Source organism: Saimiri boliviensis, chromosome 7 (genome assembly GCF_048565385.1).
Source record: "Saimiri boliviensis isolate mSaiBol1 chromosome 7, mSaiBol1.pri, whole genome shotgun sequence".
NCBI classification, from domain to species: Eukaryota; Metazoa; Chordata; class Mammalia; order Primates; family Cebidae; genus Saimiri; species Saimiri boliviensis.
Genome location: NC_133455.1, coordinates 554,062 through 570,208, shown reverse-complemented (window position 1 = coordinate 570,208; position 16,147 = coordinate 554,062). Strand labels below are relative to the sequence as shown.

The following is a 16,147-nucleotide window of genomic DNA, read 5'->3' as shown; positions in this document are numbered from 1 at the left end:
CAGCAGGGGTGGACGGCATTTTTGTTCTCGCACCGGGAAGCTGTCCTGGTCAGTCCTGTTTTAATGCTTGAGGGCTCTAGTGCAGCAGTTCCACCAGCCTGAGCAGATCTTGACACTGGGACTTCTGTGGAATCCAGGTAAGCAGCTAGGGTCCTAGTAGGGCCGTGCCCTCACCCCCATCTGATGCATCCACACCCAGTTAAATGAGAAGGGAATAATCACAGGAAAACGTGGAGAAGAACTCCACAGTTCAGCTGCCAACCGTATATTGGCCACTGTTTAGGCAAAAATGAACAAATTTGAGATGTAAACGTCTGCAGGTAGAAGTGGACTCCCAATGAATGAACGAAATGAAACTTACTAGAATCAGCGGCCTTTTCTGAGAGCAATTCTGATTTTATTGCTAATTGTAGCTTAACTTCCACTTTATGTCTGATCCCAGGTCACAAGGGGGCCGTGTGAGCCCCAGGGATTGAGTGGGGAGGTCTAATCTACACCTGTCTCGAACATCCTTCAGTGAGAGAAGAGTAAGAACGTGCTTGTTTGGGGAATCGAGACATTTCAGAGGGCAGGAGGTGAGGATGGAGGTGACCTGTCTGCCCAGAGGGCGGCAGGCACTGCTGCTTCGGTCGGTGAGGATCTGACCGTAAGACCAGCTTCCCACTGGCCACAGAAAGGTTTAATCGGAGGAGTAAGAGGGTCTGATCTGCGTTTGCAAGAGAGGCCACCGCTGTAACGTGAGGAATGCATTGGAAAGGTGTGGAGTCCAGGCAAGGAGGTCTTGTGTGGCCTTGGGTAATAATGTAAAATAGACCTACAGGCTGGCCCCAGGCCTGGCTGTAAAATGCCCCCAGACACACATGCCAGCACCTTCAGTCTTGATGGCACCTGAGAGCAGGCTCCTGTAGCAGCAGGAATGACCAGAGGTGAACGCATCCCAATTGCCCAGTAACTGCTGTGAACCGAGACGGAGGGAGGCAAGTCTCCGGCAGTCTTTCACAGCTTTAGAATTTACACTTTACAGGCCCGATTCAGATATATTTCCGTTTTTTGAGACAGGGTCTCACTCTGTCACCCAGGCTGGAGCACAGTGGCTGGATCACTGCTCACCGCAGCCTTGACCTCCTGCACTGGAGCGATCCTCACGCCTCAGCCTCCCACGCGCTGGGATTACGAGCGTGAGCCACCGCACCCAGCTTATGTTTCTATTTAATCTTCATAGTAGACCCAGGTAGGTGGAACAATGTGATATTATCCCACTTACGGAAAACACAGCCCCAGGAATAAGCCCTAGATTAACAGGGAGTAGCTATTTTTTCCTTCCTCTTCTTTTTTCAGTATTAATTGGGTTACCTTACTTTAAAGGCCATTCAGACTGTTATCGAGGGCTGTTTAATGCTTGTGAAATGGCCTGTGTTACATGCAGTAGGTTCTGGTCAGGAAAACAGCGCAGTCCAGGTGGTTCCACAGAGGAAATGCAGGCACAGGGACCACCCTGGTGGGATGCCAGAGACCCTAAGCTGGAAGAGGTCACGGGCCCCAAGGAGAAAGGCACAGACTCCACAACCAGGCAGGACCTGGGCTAATGCAGGGAATGAAGGCGCCAGGGGAGCTGCGGCCATGACCGTCAGACGCCCAGCCAGAGGGACTGCCCGACACAGGGAGGTGGTGGGAGGGCTTTCTGGGTGAAGATAGGGCATTTTTTAAAGCTTTTGGGAAGATCCGCTTGACGTATCTATCCAGTCTCCAGAAATGCATGTTTAATGCTCAGAAGGAATCCTGCAACAATTGAAATGCTGTGGGAGAGGCTCTGTGAGGGAGACGAGAACTGACCGTCTGTGGGTTTCAGGGCATTTAGACATGACATGCAAAAATATTCCGGCCAGGCGCGGTGGCTTATGCCTGCATTTTCTTTTCTTTTCTTTTTTTATGTTGTTCCAGCTGCTGTAACATGGCTTATGCTTGTAATTCTAGCAGGCCGAGGCGGGTCAATCACCTGAGGTCAGGAGTTTGAGACCAGCCTGAACAACATGGTGAAACCATCTCAACTAAAAATACAAAATTAGCTGAGTGTCGTGGTGGGCGCCTGTAATCCCAGCTGCTTGGGAGGCTGAGGTAGTAGAATCACTTGAACCTGAGGGGCTGAGACTGCAGTGAGCTGAGATGGCGCCACTGCACTCCAGCCTGGGCAACAAGCATGAAACCATCTCAGAAAACATTTATATATACATATATATGTATGTGTGTGCGTGTGTGTATTTCACTGTGAAGGTGGTAACCAACCCGACCATGTGTAGAGAAGCCCACAAATCTCCTGCAGAAACCCCCGAGCCGCGGGCTGCAGAGACAAGCATTGTGGCGGTGCTCCGGAGGACACTCTGCCCTCGGGGCTGGAGGCGCCCACTTCCAAGCCCTCAGCTGCCTCAGGCGCCCACGATCGGCCCTCACGCCTCCCAGAGGCTCCACCACCTTCAGCCCTCACTTCAGCTGGAGGCAGACCTTAGAGACATGGACACTGCCAAGGTCACTCCCAGCGAGAAGTGGAGCCAGCTGGAGGGCTGTAGGCACCCCCACATGCAGGTGAACAGAGGGCACTTCAGACAGTGGCAGAGGCGGCTCAGCAGCAGCTTCACATCACCCCGCGCCCGGGAGGAAGGCCTCCGTCCGGGCACACCTTCTACCCCAACCTGGAACATCACCCTCAGACGAAGCATGTGTAGAGGCAGCTGAGTTCCAACAAACACTTCTGACTGTGGCTGCCCCCGAGTGCTGGAATTCCCCTCATCTAGGAAGGGCTTCCAGCAACTCTCATGTTTACCCATCAAACTAGATGACAGGAGTGTAAATAATCACCTTAGTGTCCTCTGTAACTGCTTCCTTTTTTTTGTCTTCCTCTGTCACCCAGGCTGGAGAACAGGGGCACCAACTCAGCTCACCGCAACCTCCACCTCCCTGGTTCAAGCAATTCGCCTGCCTCAGCCTCCCGAGTAGCTGGTTACAGGTGCCCACCACCAGGCTCAGCTAATTTTTGTATTTTTAGTGGAGATTGGGTCTCACCGCATCAGCCAGGCTGGTTTCAAACTGCTGACCTCGAGTGACCCCCCAAACTGCTGGGTTTACAGGCGTGAGCCACAGCACCCAGCCTGCTTCCTAATACTACGTGAGGTCTGAGATTTCTGAGTGACCTACTGATTTTTAAATCGGGACCCTCCCATCAGCCACACATCCTTGGTCCTACACCTAACCCAAGTTCCCGACAGTACCTGCTACCTCTAAGCCAAAAGTAGCGGCCAATCCGTCCCTGCCAAAACCCCTCGTGAGACCCACGGCTCAGCTCCATAGCAGGACGCAGCGTGAAGCATTGAGCTACTCAAACACACACAGCCTAAGATCCACCTGTCAGCCAGTCGGTGCAGTACCTGCAAACACTTAGCAGCTCCATGGAGAAAAGGAAAAAGTTCAGATACTAACGTGTCCCCTTAAGGGTTCCTATAGACCAAAAATTAAAAAATAAATAAATAAATAAAAAAAATCATATCCTTAGTATTTCAGAAAGTTAAAGCCACAAACGAAGGTGGTCAAGGAATTTTCATTCTGATCTGTGTATTAATTCCCTGTGTACAGAGCTGCTAATGCAGAGTCACAAGAAAAAAAATGCATGAATCCCAGAGGGCTAAACCCTGCGACCACCGCTTCCTGCCCCTTTTCTGTCCTTTTTAAAGCATGGTGGCCTCTAATAACATCTAACTGAAAACTCTACACCTGTTTTTTTTGTTGTTTGTTTTTTTTAATGTAGTCTCACTCTGTCGCCCAGGCTGCAGTGCAGTGGCATAATCTCAGCTCACTGCAACCTCTGTCCCCTGAGTTCAAGTGATTTTCCTGCCTCAGCCTGTCAAGTAGTGGGGATTACAGGCATGGGCCACCACATCAGGCTAATTTTTGTTTAGTAGAGGTGGGGTTTCACCATGTTGGCCGGGCTGGTCTTGAACTCCTGACCTCAGGTGACCCACCCTGCCTCAGCCTCCCGAAGTGCTGGGGTTACAGGCGTGAGCCCGTGCCTAGCTTGCCCCTGGTTAACTTTATTTTTTGAGACGGAGTTTCGCTCTTGTTACCCAGGCTGGAGTGCAATGGCACGATCTCGGCTCACCGCAACCTCCGCCTCCTGAGTAGCTGGGATTACAGGCACACGCCACCATGCCCAGCTAATGTTTTGTATTTTTAGTAGAGACAGGGTTTCACCATGTTGACCAGGATGGTCTCGATCTCTTGATCTCGTGATCCACCCGCCTTGGCCTCCCAAAGTGCTGGGATTACAGGCGTGAGCCACCGCGCCCGGCCTACCCCTGGTTAACTCTTATTGATCAAAATCAAAGTACGGATGACAAAGACAAGAGAATCTGGCAAGTGGCCCGGAAGAGGCCAGCACCGGGAGGATGAGGTGCCGCACAGAGTGGCCACCCTCCACCCCAGGGTTCACCGGGAAGCTCGCTCCCCTGTTTCTACTCCTGGCTGATGGCTGCAAGTGAAGCGGGAGACGCGGGGGACGAGGGGAGGCGGTGCCGTCTTCTGCCATGGCCACAAGCCACAGGCGTTCGCTTCCGCCGCTGCCTGAAACTGGCGGGACAGGAGAATTCTATTTTAAAACAAAGAGTTGAAGAAAGTGTGTAATGACGTGAGATTTAAAAGTTACTCCCAAAATGTCAAAATATAAATATTAAAATGAAGTTTCCAATGAATATGAACGTCTTTACCAAAAAATAGTTTATTGCACAAAATTTAAGGAATTCCCAAGCACACTTAATTTGTAAAAAATCAACGTGCTTTTTAAAGTTACACTTTGTCAGACATGGTGACCCCTTTCTCCAGAACCGCCACAACTTGAGAACTCTCTTTTGTGAGGAAATCTTTAATACAAATGAGTGACTCGAAAGCACTGCATTTTCCAGACTCTCTAAGGCATCTCCCTCAGGACCTCCCAGAGCCTGGGAGATCACCACAAGGCAAGACTTGCCGGGACCTTCTGGTCTGCGAGCTTGCTGGAACCAGGCTCAGAAGGCCTCAGCCCCCAGCGTCACTCAAGCCACTCCTAACGTCAGAGGCTCCTCGCAGGGAGGCCCCGGGACGAACCTCTCAGACTTGCTGGTCCCCTCAGGCCCTCCTAGACTCTTTACACACAACATTCTGTTTTTGTTTAAAAACGTGGAAGTGGGAGTCCATGTTGTGTTGACTACAGGCCCACGGCTCTGGTGGTAACCCTGTGCCACGGAAGAGAGTTGAGCCAAGCTTGCTCGGGCAGCCCAGGGCCCCACAGGCTGTGTTCTGGCGGGCACTGCCCCTGCTTGGCCCGACCTGAGGAGGGTCAGTTTCACATGCTACAAAGACACTGCCTGATCCATATTCCAAAGGAAACGGATAGAAACACCCGTGGCATCAGTCTCACACACACCATGAAAAAATACATGAAACCACGTGACGCCTTTTTTGGGAACGTAAGGAAAACAAGAAATGACATCATGAAGTGCCCAAGCCAACATTCCCGGCGAGGCTGTGACGAACACGCTGCATAATTCGATGGGGACCCTGTTCTATAAGCAACACGCCCAACTTGACTGCTTTTTCCATGAGGATATTTCATCATTCCCACAACAACAACAATTCAAACTTTACTCACTGAAGAATCTAACTCTGGGAGGTAGAAGTGCCAGGAGAGTCCCTTGGAGAGAGAACAAAAAAACCTCAACAATAAAGAAGGCAATTTAAAAATCCAACTTCAGCCAGGGGTGGTGGCTCACGCCTGTAATCCCACCGCTTTGGGAGGCCAAGGTGGGTGGATCACCTGAGGTCAGGAGTTGGAGACCAGCCTGGCCAACATGGTGAAACTCCACCCCTCTAAAAATGCAAACGTCAGCCGGGTGTGGTGGCGGGCACCTCTAATCCCAGCTCCTTGGGAGACAGACGCAGGAGAATCATTTGAACCTGGGAGGTGGAGGTGGCCGTGAGCCGAGACTGCGCCACTGTACCGCAGCCTGAGCGACAGTGAGACTCCGTCTCTGAAATAAAAAACACCCAACTTCCTCTTTTAGGTGTCTTCTTAAGGAAGCCTGAAGGTAGTTATCTCCATGAACACAAGAGGCCTCTGATCCAGAACCAACACCAGGAGAAAACAGAAGACTCGGCAGGGAGCAAAGGCAGCCAGGCCCCGCCAAACCGGAGGGGGCCCTGGCACGGGTGGCGACAGCACCGGGGGAGGCCCGGCACCCGAGAGCACACACGGGAAGACCAGCGTGAGAAACTTGGGCATTTTCAGAATTAGTCTGTCCTAAGAGAAAACAAACACACAGTGAACATCACTCACTTGGGGACTTGCCACAGCAAGGAGAAGTGTGTGTGTGACTTCTTGATTTTATTTCTTTTTCTCTATAGACAGACAGTCGCTCTGTCGCCCAGGCTGGAGTGCAGTGGCTCAATCTCGGCTCCCCGCAACCTCCGCCTCCCAGGTTCGAGCGATTCTCCTGCCTCAGCCTCCCGAGCAGCTGGGATGACAGGCTCAGCCCACCATGCCCGGCTAATTGTTGTATTTTTAGTAGAGAAGGGATTTTGCCGTGTTGGCCAGGCTGGTCTGGAACTCCTGACCTCAGGTGAGCCACCCACCTTGGCCTCCCAAAGTGCGGGATTAGAGGCGTGAGCCACCCACGCCCGACCTGATTTCTTGATTTTAAAATTAAAACAAAGGGGCAGTACAGCCAAAATAAATAAGAATGTAAATTACCGTATTTTTTTCTCTAATAGTGCATGAACAATTTAGTAAATAACATCTTCAATTTAAGATTAAAAAGTAGGATATATTTATAATGAACTTTTCAAGTATTATTTCAAACTTAACCCTATACAAGTGATGTATATATTTTGGAAGTTCCAATACTTGCTAGAGAATATTTTTTAAACACCAAACATCTTTGTGGTTGATGCTACCTTAACCTCACCAATTAACCTTCTAAAAGTATATTACAACAGAACACAAAGAGCTTAAAAATTCCATACCATTTTCTCCACAAACAGACACAAATAAGTCATGGACACAAGCACACCTGGACTTGCCAGTGACACTCAGAACCTCGTTCAGACCAGTACATCTGCAAAGGAGGCCACACAGACCCACCTCTCTCTCTCCTAACTCATACAATAAATTATTTTAGATTTTCTTAGCAAACTAGGGGACAACTTACAGACCTCAGCTCTCCTGGCCAGCCAGTGTCTGCAGTGTTTCAGCATTTGGAGTGGGAAGCAGACGATCTCACACACTAAGCGCTGACTTTAAATAAGGCATCTGTTTCTGAGACACCTTGGGAGACCACAGCCACCTTCCTCATGGTGCTGACCTGTGTCTTCCGGAAAGCGTCTCTGCTCTGCAGACGATGCTGGTACAGCAACAAAGGACCCAGGACTTCTGATGACTGCACCAATACAGGCGTTCCTACACACCCTGGTAAAGATTTTCACTTGGGGCACAGAAGTGCGAGGACTGCAGAAAGGCTTGTTAACACCTGTGGTCTACGCCTGGCTGTGGCTCCAGTGGAAACCACAGGAGTCCCTGCAGGGTGTCCCTGCCGGCTCTACTCCTCCTCCACTCTCTTTCTCCTCCCTTTGGCCTCTCCCTGTGCCCCCCAAATGCCAGGTCAGACACGGGGTGTGTCTGGATGGCCGTCAGGCCTGACCAAGGCTCTGAGCTGCCCCTTCCCAATGGCCAGTGACCTGAGAGGAAGAGATTGACAGGAAGGAAAGGCCCTCAGCAAACAACAAAGGACCCTTTCTGGGTAAGAATATTTGGCTTTAGAAGGTAAATAAATTATAGTTCTTAGAATTTTCTGACTGATATCCCTACATCCTACAGGTACATATTCCCAACAACACATTTTCAAAAGGCAATCAGTAAGAAAACAAGTAGGTTCGCCTTAAATAGTACGAGCATACGCTTCTTGAAGACTGGGTGACAGGCCGGGCACAGTGGCACACGCCTGTAATCCCAGCACTTTGGAGGCCAAGGCGGGCCAATCACTTGAGGTCAGGAGTTTGTGTCCAGCCTGGCCAATGTGCTGAAACCCCGTCTCTACTAAAAATACAAAAATTAGCCGGGCGTGGTGGTGTGGGCCCAAAATCTCAGCTACTCAGGAGGCTGAAGCAGGAGAATCATGTGAACCTGGCAGGCGGAGGGTGCAGTGAGCTGAGACTGTGCCACTGCACTCCAGCCTGGTGACAGAGCAGAACTCTGTCTCCAAAACAAAGCTTGGGTTACGATCTTCAGTGTCTATGTACACATCCTGTGGTGGGATGGCTCTCAAAAAAAACAGGAAAGTAAAAAGCCAAAGGTGCAAATAAAATTTCACCTGCAAAGTAAGCCCTTGCTGAATGGACAGGGAAGCGTGTGGTGCTGGTACCACAGGCTCCGTCACGCAGAGCTGCTCCCCGCCACCGCAGCACCCCACAGGGAGCAGCACCGGACAGGTCCTCCGGCACGTGGCCTCCGGACACAGCAGAAACTCCACACCGAGCGCCTCCCGGGCTTGGAAGATTTGGTCATTCCGTGGGAAAAGCTACTTGTGATCTTCGAGTGCGTTTCTAATCCTCAGCTCTTGTTCTGTTACACACTTTACTCCTTGTTAAATTCCATCTCTCAGAAAAACATGGATCACACAATCAAATAAATAACATTGCTAAGAGCATTCCTGGGCAGCAGCACACGCGGGCCTGCGGCGGTCACTGTCCCGGCCCTTCTTTGGAAACCCTGCTCGGGCTGTGTCTCTGAGTGTCACCCCGGGGGCTGGCATGATCCCCAGGGGGTGCAGGGCTGGCAGTGGCGGGCTCTTCGGGTCTGCCCTCCGCCTGGGTCCATGAGGACAGGGACTCGTGCACGGTGAGTGCGTGCTCCTCCATCTGGCGCTGCAGGCTGTCCATCTCCTGCCTGGGAGACAGAAGGCAAAGAAGGCGGCCCAGGTCACACGAGTGCCAGGTCTTAGAACACAGCAGCAACAGGCCTGACCCCCAAGTGCCCTTGCTCGCTAGCACCTGAGTGGACGTGGGCGCCTTCAGGGACCTGCAAACCAACCGAGGCCACAGAAGCTCAGCGTCCGTGGCACTGTTCTCTACACTGTGCACAGGACAACAGATGTGGATGTGGCTCTGGCTTCTGCTTCCACTGGGTGTGTGCAGAGGACACAGGCTCAAGGACCAGTCCTGACCAGGCCACCATGGAGTGGAAGCTGTCACTGAGGCCTGGCACACAGACTTCTACTCCCTGTCACCTGCCCGTGGGATGCCACCTGGCCCCGCCCTACACACACTGCCTCAGCCTCAGGCTGCCAGGTGTGCCGTGTGTGGCCTTCCAGCTCCCAACGGCAGGCAGTTTCCGCCTTGCTATCTGAGTTCAGAGATTGCATGTGCGAGTCACCCCCACTTTACAGAAACCTGCTCAAACTCTGCTGGGCATTCATTCAATGCTGGCACCAGGAGAGTCCTCCCAGCTAAACAGGGCATGAATCTTGAAGACTAGCTGAAGCACAGCAAGGAACACGGTCGTACTTGAGCTGTTGGAGGCAGCTGTTCAGGTTCTTGAGGGGCTCCTTGCTCACGGCGGGCGGGGGCCGCAGCAGCTCCTCTAGCAGTGAGGCCGGGACGGGGCAGTCGGGGATCCTGATGGGCGTGGCGGGGCTGGAGGAGCTGGCCTCGCCTTTCGGCTCCTTCCTCTGTTTTTAAACGCACACTGTTAGATTTCCCACCATCCCCTCCCTCGTCCCGTCCCTTGGGCCTGTCACAGTAGCACACATGTGGCAGACGGGTCTCCCCAGCTGCACGGGTGCAGGGCCTCTGGGAAGGGGACTGTCCCGGCCGCCTCGACAGCACAGCCTGACAGTTCCTGGAGCTCCCGAAGAGCTAGCTGAGTAAACACCTTTATTCCCAAGGCACGAAACCACAGCAAAGCAGAGACAACCTAAGTCCTGAGTCCACAGGAGCACGGAGCCCAGCCGTAAACTATAACTCTAGCCGGGCGCGGTGGCTCACGCCTGTAATCCCAGCACTTTGGGAGGCCGAGGCGGGTGGATCACGAGGTCAAGAGATCGAGGCCATCCTGGTCAACATGGTGAAACCCCGTCTCTACTAAAAATACAAAACATTAGCTGGGCATGGTGGCGTGTGCCTGTAATCCCAGCTACTCAGGAGGCTGAGGCAGGAGAATTGCCTGAACCCAGGAGGCGGAGGTTGCGGTGAGCCGAGATCGCGCCATTGCACTCCAGCCTGGGTAACAAGAGCAAAACTCCGTCTCAAAAAAAAAAAACAAAAAAAAACGATAACTCTTAACAGAATCCCGGGTCCGTGGGGAGCCGAGCCATAAACTACAACTCTCACAGAAGCTTCCGATCAGAGACCCAAGGTCTTGACTTGAAATTTTCCTCAGAAATTAATTTCCAGCTTAGGCTCCCTTTTCTAGGACTTAAAACTTTTTCCACTGGGCGCGGTGACTCATAGGCCTGTAATCCAAGCACTTTGGGCAGCTGAGGCAGGCGGATCACAAGGTCAAGAGATCGAGACCAGCCTGGCCAACATGGTAAAACTTCGTCTCTAACAAAAATTGAAAAATCAGCTGGGTGTGGTGGGTGCCTGTAGTCCCAGCTACTCGGGAGGCTGAGGCAGGAGAATCGCTTGGACCCGGGAGGTGGAGGCCGCAGCGAGCTGAGATCGAGCTACTGCACGATCAGCTTGGCGACAGAGCGAGACTCCATCTAAGAAAAAACCCAAAACAAAAAGAAAAGTTTTTCCACAGATAGACACATGACACTAAGCGGCCTCTGAATCCCGGCGCTGTCCTCCCTCCTGCCTCCTGAAAAGCGTGGATGTGGACCGAGCACAGAAGCCGCCAGGCACCTGGGCACCACTGCCGGGCCCCAGCCCTTCACACGCAGCAGGGACTGCCTCACATACAGCCCAGTCTCAGAGCAGCCTCTCATCTGCTTGACAAAGCACGTGAGAGCAACGGGCACTGAATTCATGGGATGAGGGAAAGGAACCAGAGGGAAACGATTTCATCTGTCACCCAAGCAGGATACTCCGTTCCCATCTGCTTTGCACAGCAGCTGCCCAGTGTTGGTTCCACATGTCCATCTATGTCTGAATGACTGGACACCTGCCAGCCTCCCCTCCCAACGAATCTACGGCGCACGTCAGTCACCACGGAAGGGGCGCGCGCCTGAGCAGTGAATCTACGGCACACTTCAGCCACCCGGAAGGGGCGCGGGCCTGAGCAGTGAATCTATGGCACATGTCAGTCACCCGGAAGGGGCGCGGGCCTGAGCAGTGAATCTATGGCACATGTCAGTCACCCGGAAGGGGCGCGGGCCTGAGCAGTGAATCTATGGCACATGTCAGTCACCACGGAAGGGGCGCGCGCCTGAGCAGTGAATCTACGGCACACTTCAGCCACCCGGAAGGGGCGCGGGCCTGAGCAGTGAATCTACGGCACATGTCAGCCACCCGGAAGGGGCACGGGCCTGAGCAGTGAATCTACGGCACACTTCAGCCACCCGGAAGGGGCGCGGGCCTGAGCAGTCAATCTATGGCACATGTCAGTCACCCGGAAGGGGCGCGGGCCTGAGCAGTGAATCTACGGCACACGTCAGTCACCCGGAAGGGGCGCGGGCCTGAGCAGTGAATCTATGGCACATGTCAGTCACCCGGAAGGGGCGCGGGCCTGAGCAGTCAATCTACGGCACATGTCAGTCACCACGGAAGGGGCGTGGGCCTGAGCAGTGAATCTACGGCACATGTCAGCCACCCGGAAGGGGCGCGGGCCTGAGCAGTGAATCTACGGCACATGTCAGCCACCCGGAAGGGGCGCAGGCCTGAGCAGTGAATCTACGGCACACTTCAGCCACCCGGAAGGGGCGCGGGCCTGAGCAGTGAATCTACGGCACACTTCAGCCACCCAGAAGGGGCGCGGGCCTGAGCAGTGAATCTACGGCACACTTCAGCCACCCGGAAGGGGCACGGGCCTGAGCAGTCAATCTATGGCACACGTCAGTCACCACGGAAGGGGCGCAGGCCTGAGCAGTGAATCTACAGCACACGTCAGCCACCCGGAAGGGGCGCGGGCCTGAGCAGTCAATCTATGGCACACGTCAGTCACCACGGAAGGGGCGCAGGCCTGAGCAGTGAATCTACAGCACACGTCAGCCACCCGGAAGGGGCGCGGGCCTGAGCAGTCAATCTATGGCACACGTCAGCCACCCGGAAGGGGCACGGGCCTGAGCAATGAATCTACAGCACACGTCAGCCACCACAGAAGGGGCGCGGGCCTGAGTACCGTCTTCGCTGCGCCGCGACGCAGATCCAGCTTGAGTTGCTGGTTTTGCTGGAGCAAGGTCTTCATGTTGTTCTTCAACTCCGACACTTTTGCCTGGAGCATAAATTTATCCTTCTGGGTCATGGACAGATCTTCCTGGGCCAGCTCCAGCTCAGACTTGACATTCTAAGGAAAATGAAATCAGGTATTTAAAAGATCTGAGTTTGTGTTTTCACAGGTCAAGTGCACACGTGGCCAGCCCTCTCCAGCCATCTAGAGGGTGCGAGGCCAGCTGTGACACACCCTCCACATTCGCACCCACAGTCCACAGCCCAAGCCTAGGAGCCTGCATGTCCCCATGACCACATTCTACACAAACTCCAAAGTCTCCTGTTCAAATTCCAGCCTTACTACTAGAATGAGCCTCACTATGCGTAGGACATACAGGCTGAGCGGCCCTGATCCAAAATGCCAGAAGTGTTTCAAATGCTGGGTTTCTGAACATTTGCATGACACCTACCAGCTGAGTAGCCCTAATCCAAAATCTGAAATGTTCCAATGAGCATTTCCTTTGTCATGCTGATATTCAGCAAGTTTCAGACTTTGGATTTTTGTTCTGTCTTGTTTTTCAGGACAGGGTCTCACTCTCACCCAGGTTGGAGCGCAGTGGCCACCACAGCTCACCGCAGGGCTTGAGTGATCTTCCTGCCTCGGCCTCCCACAGTGCTGGGACTACAGGCATGAGCCACCCGCACCTGGCCGGATTTTGGATGATGGACACTGCCTGTGTCTATGAATAAATTCTGTGACTCAAGCTCCTCGTTTACAAGGTCTCAGCAATTACACTCCTTTCCCAAGCAGTCAAGACCAAACCCAGAGCTCTCAGTAGAGAAGCTTACGGCAAATTGGCAAGCTTTTCACACGCACCCTCCCATTTGCTGGACTCCATGAAATCACGTGCTTGGTCCACATCACACGGCGCAGACAAGGGATGGGAGCCGGGCCAGCCCTTCCCCCGTCCTGCCGCATGGTTTGGACCAGGTGACGTTGTGAGCGCCCAACTCAGCGAGGGTGCCAGTGACCCGAGAGCACCACCTGGCCTCAGGCCGCACAGCGCAGGAACCAGGTGCTGCTCCCACCGCGCACAGGGCCTTGCACGCAGGTACCTGCAGCAGCTGCTGGAGCCCTTCCAGTTCCTTTCGGCCCTGCTGCTCCGTCAAGTCCAGCTGCTGCTTCAAGGACTGGATTTCTCTTTCTTTCTGATCCACCTCCCATTTGAGATCTTCCATCTAAAAAGGGGAAAGTCACGTGACCAGAAGAATGCTAATGGGGCTTCACTGCACTGGAAAATGGCTCTAGCTGTGTTTCGGCGTATCTTTTAACACCATAGTAAGAAAACCATCACGACAGACAGAAGTCGCACAGGCCACCCCGCACAGGCCAGCCCTGAGAGCCGTCACCTCTTGGTTTCCCACGGGCTGTTTGTTGAGCTGCTCGTCCAGCTGCTTCTGTAGGAGCTGGAGCTGCGCCCGGGCCTCAGCCAGCTCTGCCTGGAACTGTGCTATCTCCTGGGAATGTTTCCCCTCCCGAATCCTAGCGTAAAAAAACAAGAACGGAATCACCACAGTCCTCCAGCGTGCTATGCCCTCCCGCTGGGAAACGCTACTCATGGAAGGCAACCGTCCTGGCAGACCCTCTGCTGTGTGCCCTGTACTGCGGCCAGGCTTGGTGCCCCTGACATGCGCTTGGGCACTCCTCACAGAGCCCCTGAGGCTGACATTTCACCAGCACTCCTCACAGACTCCAGAGGGTGCTGGCCCCGAGACCACCATGCATGGGGGCCCCACAGGGCCACAGCATTAGCCCCACACCGGCATCTCACCTGAAGCTGAGCACGCATGCTGGGCGCTTTTTGTTTTGGGGAAGGACAGGCAAGGTGGGGAGTGGACACAGGGCAGTGAGTGAAGCTGAGGCTTCTGGAGGCAGAAGCTGGGTGTCTTCCACCCCTATGGTTTGCACTCAAGTACTCCGTAATTTGCAAAATGCAGGGGACCCTCACTGTGCTGAAGGTGCAGAGTCAGACCCCACCCGCGGCCGCACAGCCGCATGTGAGCCCGTGTGGGGCCGGGCCCAGGACTCACCGAAGGCTGTCGGCCTCGGCCTGCAGCTTCTGCACCAGGTGTTCCTTGGCCTGCAGCTCCTTCTTCACCTCACTCAGTTCCAAGGAGGCCGCCTTGAAGTGGCGGCGGCTGTGCCCAGCTTCCACCTTGGCAGCAGCCACCTAGGAGGAAGGAAGTCATGTTGTCCAAGCCCGGAATGTCCTGCATGACGCCTGCAGCTTTACGACACGCCGGGCACAGAGGGCAAGGCCACTCCCAGCCCCACACACGTCCTGGCTGCTGGCGTGTGCTTCTGCACAGGCCTGGCACATTCCTTGTAAAGATCAAAGCATCTGACCCGGAGCTCAGTACACATGCCTGTGGTGTGGCTGCTGCCATCTGTTGAATGAACATGTTTATTGGGATTTCCTGGTCGAAATAGTTTTTATAGTTTTCTTCCAGTGCATCCATAGCCTGGACAACATAGCAAGACCCTGTCTCCACAAAAATAAGTAAATTAGCAGGGCACGGTGGTCCCAGCTACTCAGGAGGCCGAGGCAGGAGGGTCACTTGAGCTCAGGAGTTCCAGGCTGCAGGGAGCTGTGATCACGCCACTGCACTCCAGCCTGGGTGACACAGTGACACCTGGTCTCAAAAATAAATCGAAGCACAGAGTGAAAGCTAGAGAGCTGGGGGACTGTGTGAGCCGAGCCTGAATCACGGGGCCCAGAACCACGGCCCAGCAGCAGGCCCCAGGCAAGGGTTGCTGGGCGGATGAGGCCTGTAGGGTAAGAGCAAGCTGTTCACTGCTCCTATTACAGTACTCCTGCCACATCTTAAAATTAATTCTATTCATAAAGAAGCTTTATTGTTTCACACCCCAAAAAAAATCAAGAAGCTTTTTCTTTTCATCTCAATTACATTACCATAGAGAAGTTCTTAAAGGATGTGGCAAAGCCAGGTCATAGGAGCTAAAGGAGCTTTGCTGTTGGGCTAAAAGGTTTGAATTGTGAAGCAATTACAACCTGTTTTTACAAGTTCAATTCAAATGAGATTTAAAGGAATGTTCTTTCTTCCCTTTCTCCAGAGACAATCACAGTTATTTCTTGTGTTCCTCCTAGAACTTTTTTTTTTGAAACAATCTTGCTTTGTCCCCAGGATGGAGTGCAGTGGTGTGATCTCGGCTCACTGGAACCTCTGTCTCCTGGGTTCAAGCAATTCTCCTGCCTCGGCCTCCCAAGTAGCTGAGACTACATGCACCTAACAACATGCGTGGCTAATTTTTTGTATTTTAGTAGAGACGGGGTTTCATCAGGCTGGTCTCGAACTCCTGACCTCATGATCGAGGCCTCAGCCTCAATGGAGACCTCGGCCTCCCAAAGTGCTGGGATTATGGGCGCAAGCCACCGTGCTCAACAGAAATGTTCTACATATACATAAGCATGAATGCATGCACACCCATCACACTCCAGGCACACACATGCACGCACACGCCACAGCCCTTGCACACAGAACTGCCTGCACACAAAGGCACATCACACCCCAGGCACACACACGTGTGCAGAATCATGACTTGTACACACATCCATGTGCACACAACCCTTGCACGCACATCCCCCATGCGCACACACACACCACACCCCAGGCACACACCTGTGTATGCACACCACAGCTCCTGCACACACACCCCGTGCACACACACAGCCCTTGCACACAC

General features: G+C 53.4%; 1 protein-coding gene across 7 annotated transcripts in view; it reads right to left on the bottom strand.

The window, feature by feature from the left end:
* Window positions 1–4,746: 4,746 nt before the first annotated feature.
* The window catches only part of GOLGA3 (golgin A3), a 58,371-nt gene continuing 46,970 nt past the window's right edge, over window positions 4,747–16,147 (bottom strand). For all 7 annotated transcript variants that reach the window (XM_039471696.2, XM_039471695.2, XM_010347610.3 and 4 more), the window contains 6 exons: window positions 14,473–14,612; window positions 13,792–13,924; window positions 13,498–13,620; window positions 12,353–12,517; window positions 9,577–9,740; window positions 4,747–8,959 (listed from right to left, as the gene is read on the bottom strand). In XM_039471696.2, the coding sequence (XP_039327630.2) occupies window positions 8,755–8,959; window positions 9,577–9,740; window positions 12,353–12,517; window positions 13,498–13,620; window positions 13,792–13,924; window positions 14,473–14,612 (930 nt within the window). In that variant the 3' untranslated portion in view covers window positions 4,747–8,754. The remainder of the gene's footprint in view (window positions 8,960–9,576; window positions 9,741–12,352; window positions 12,518–13,497; window positions 13,621–13,791; window positions 13,925–14,472; window positions 14,613–16,147) is intronic.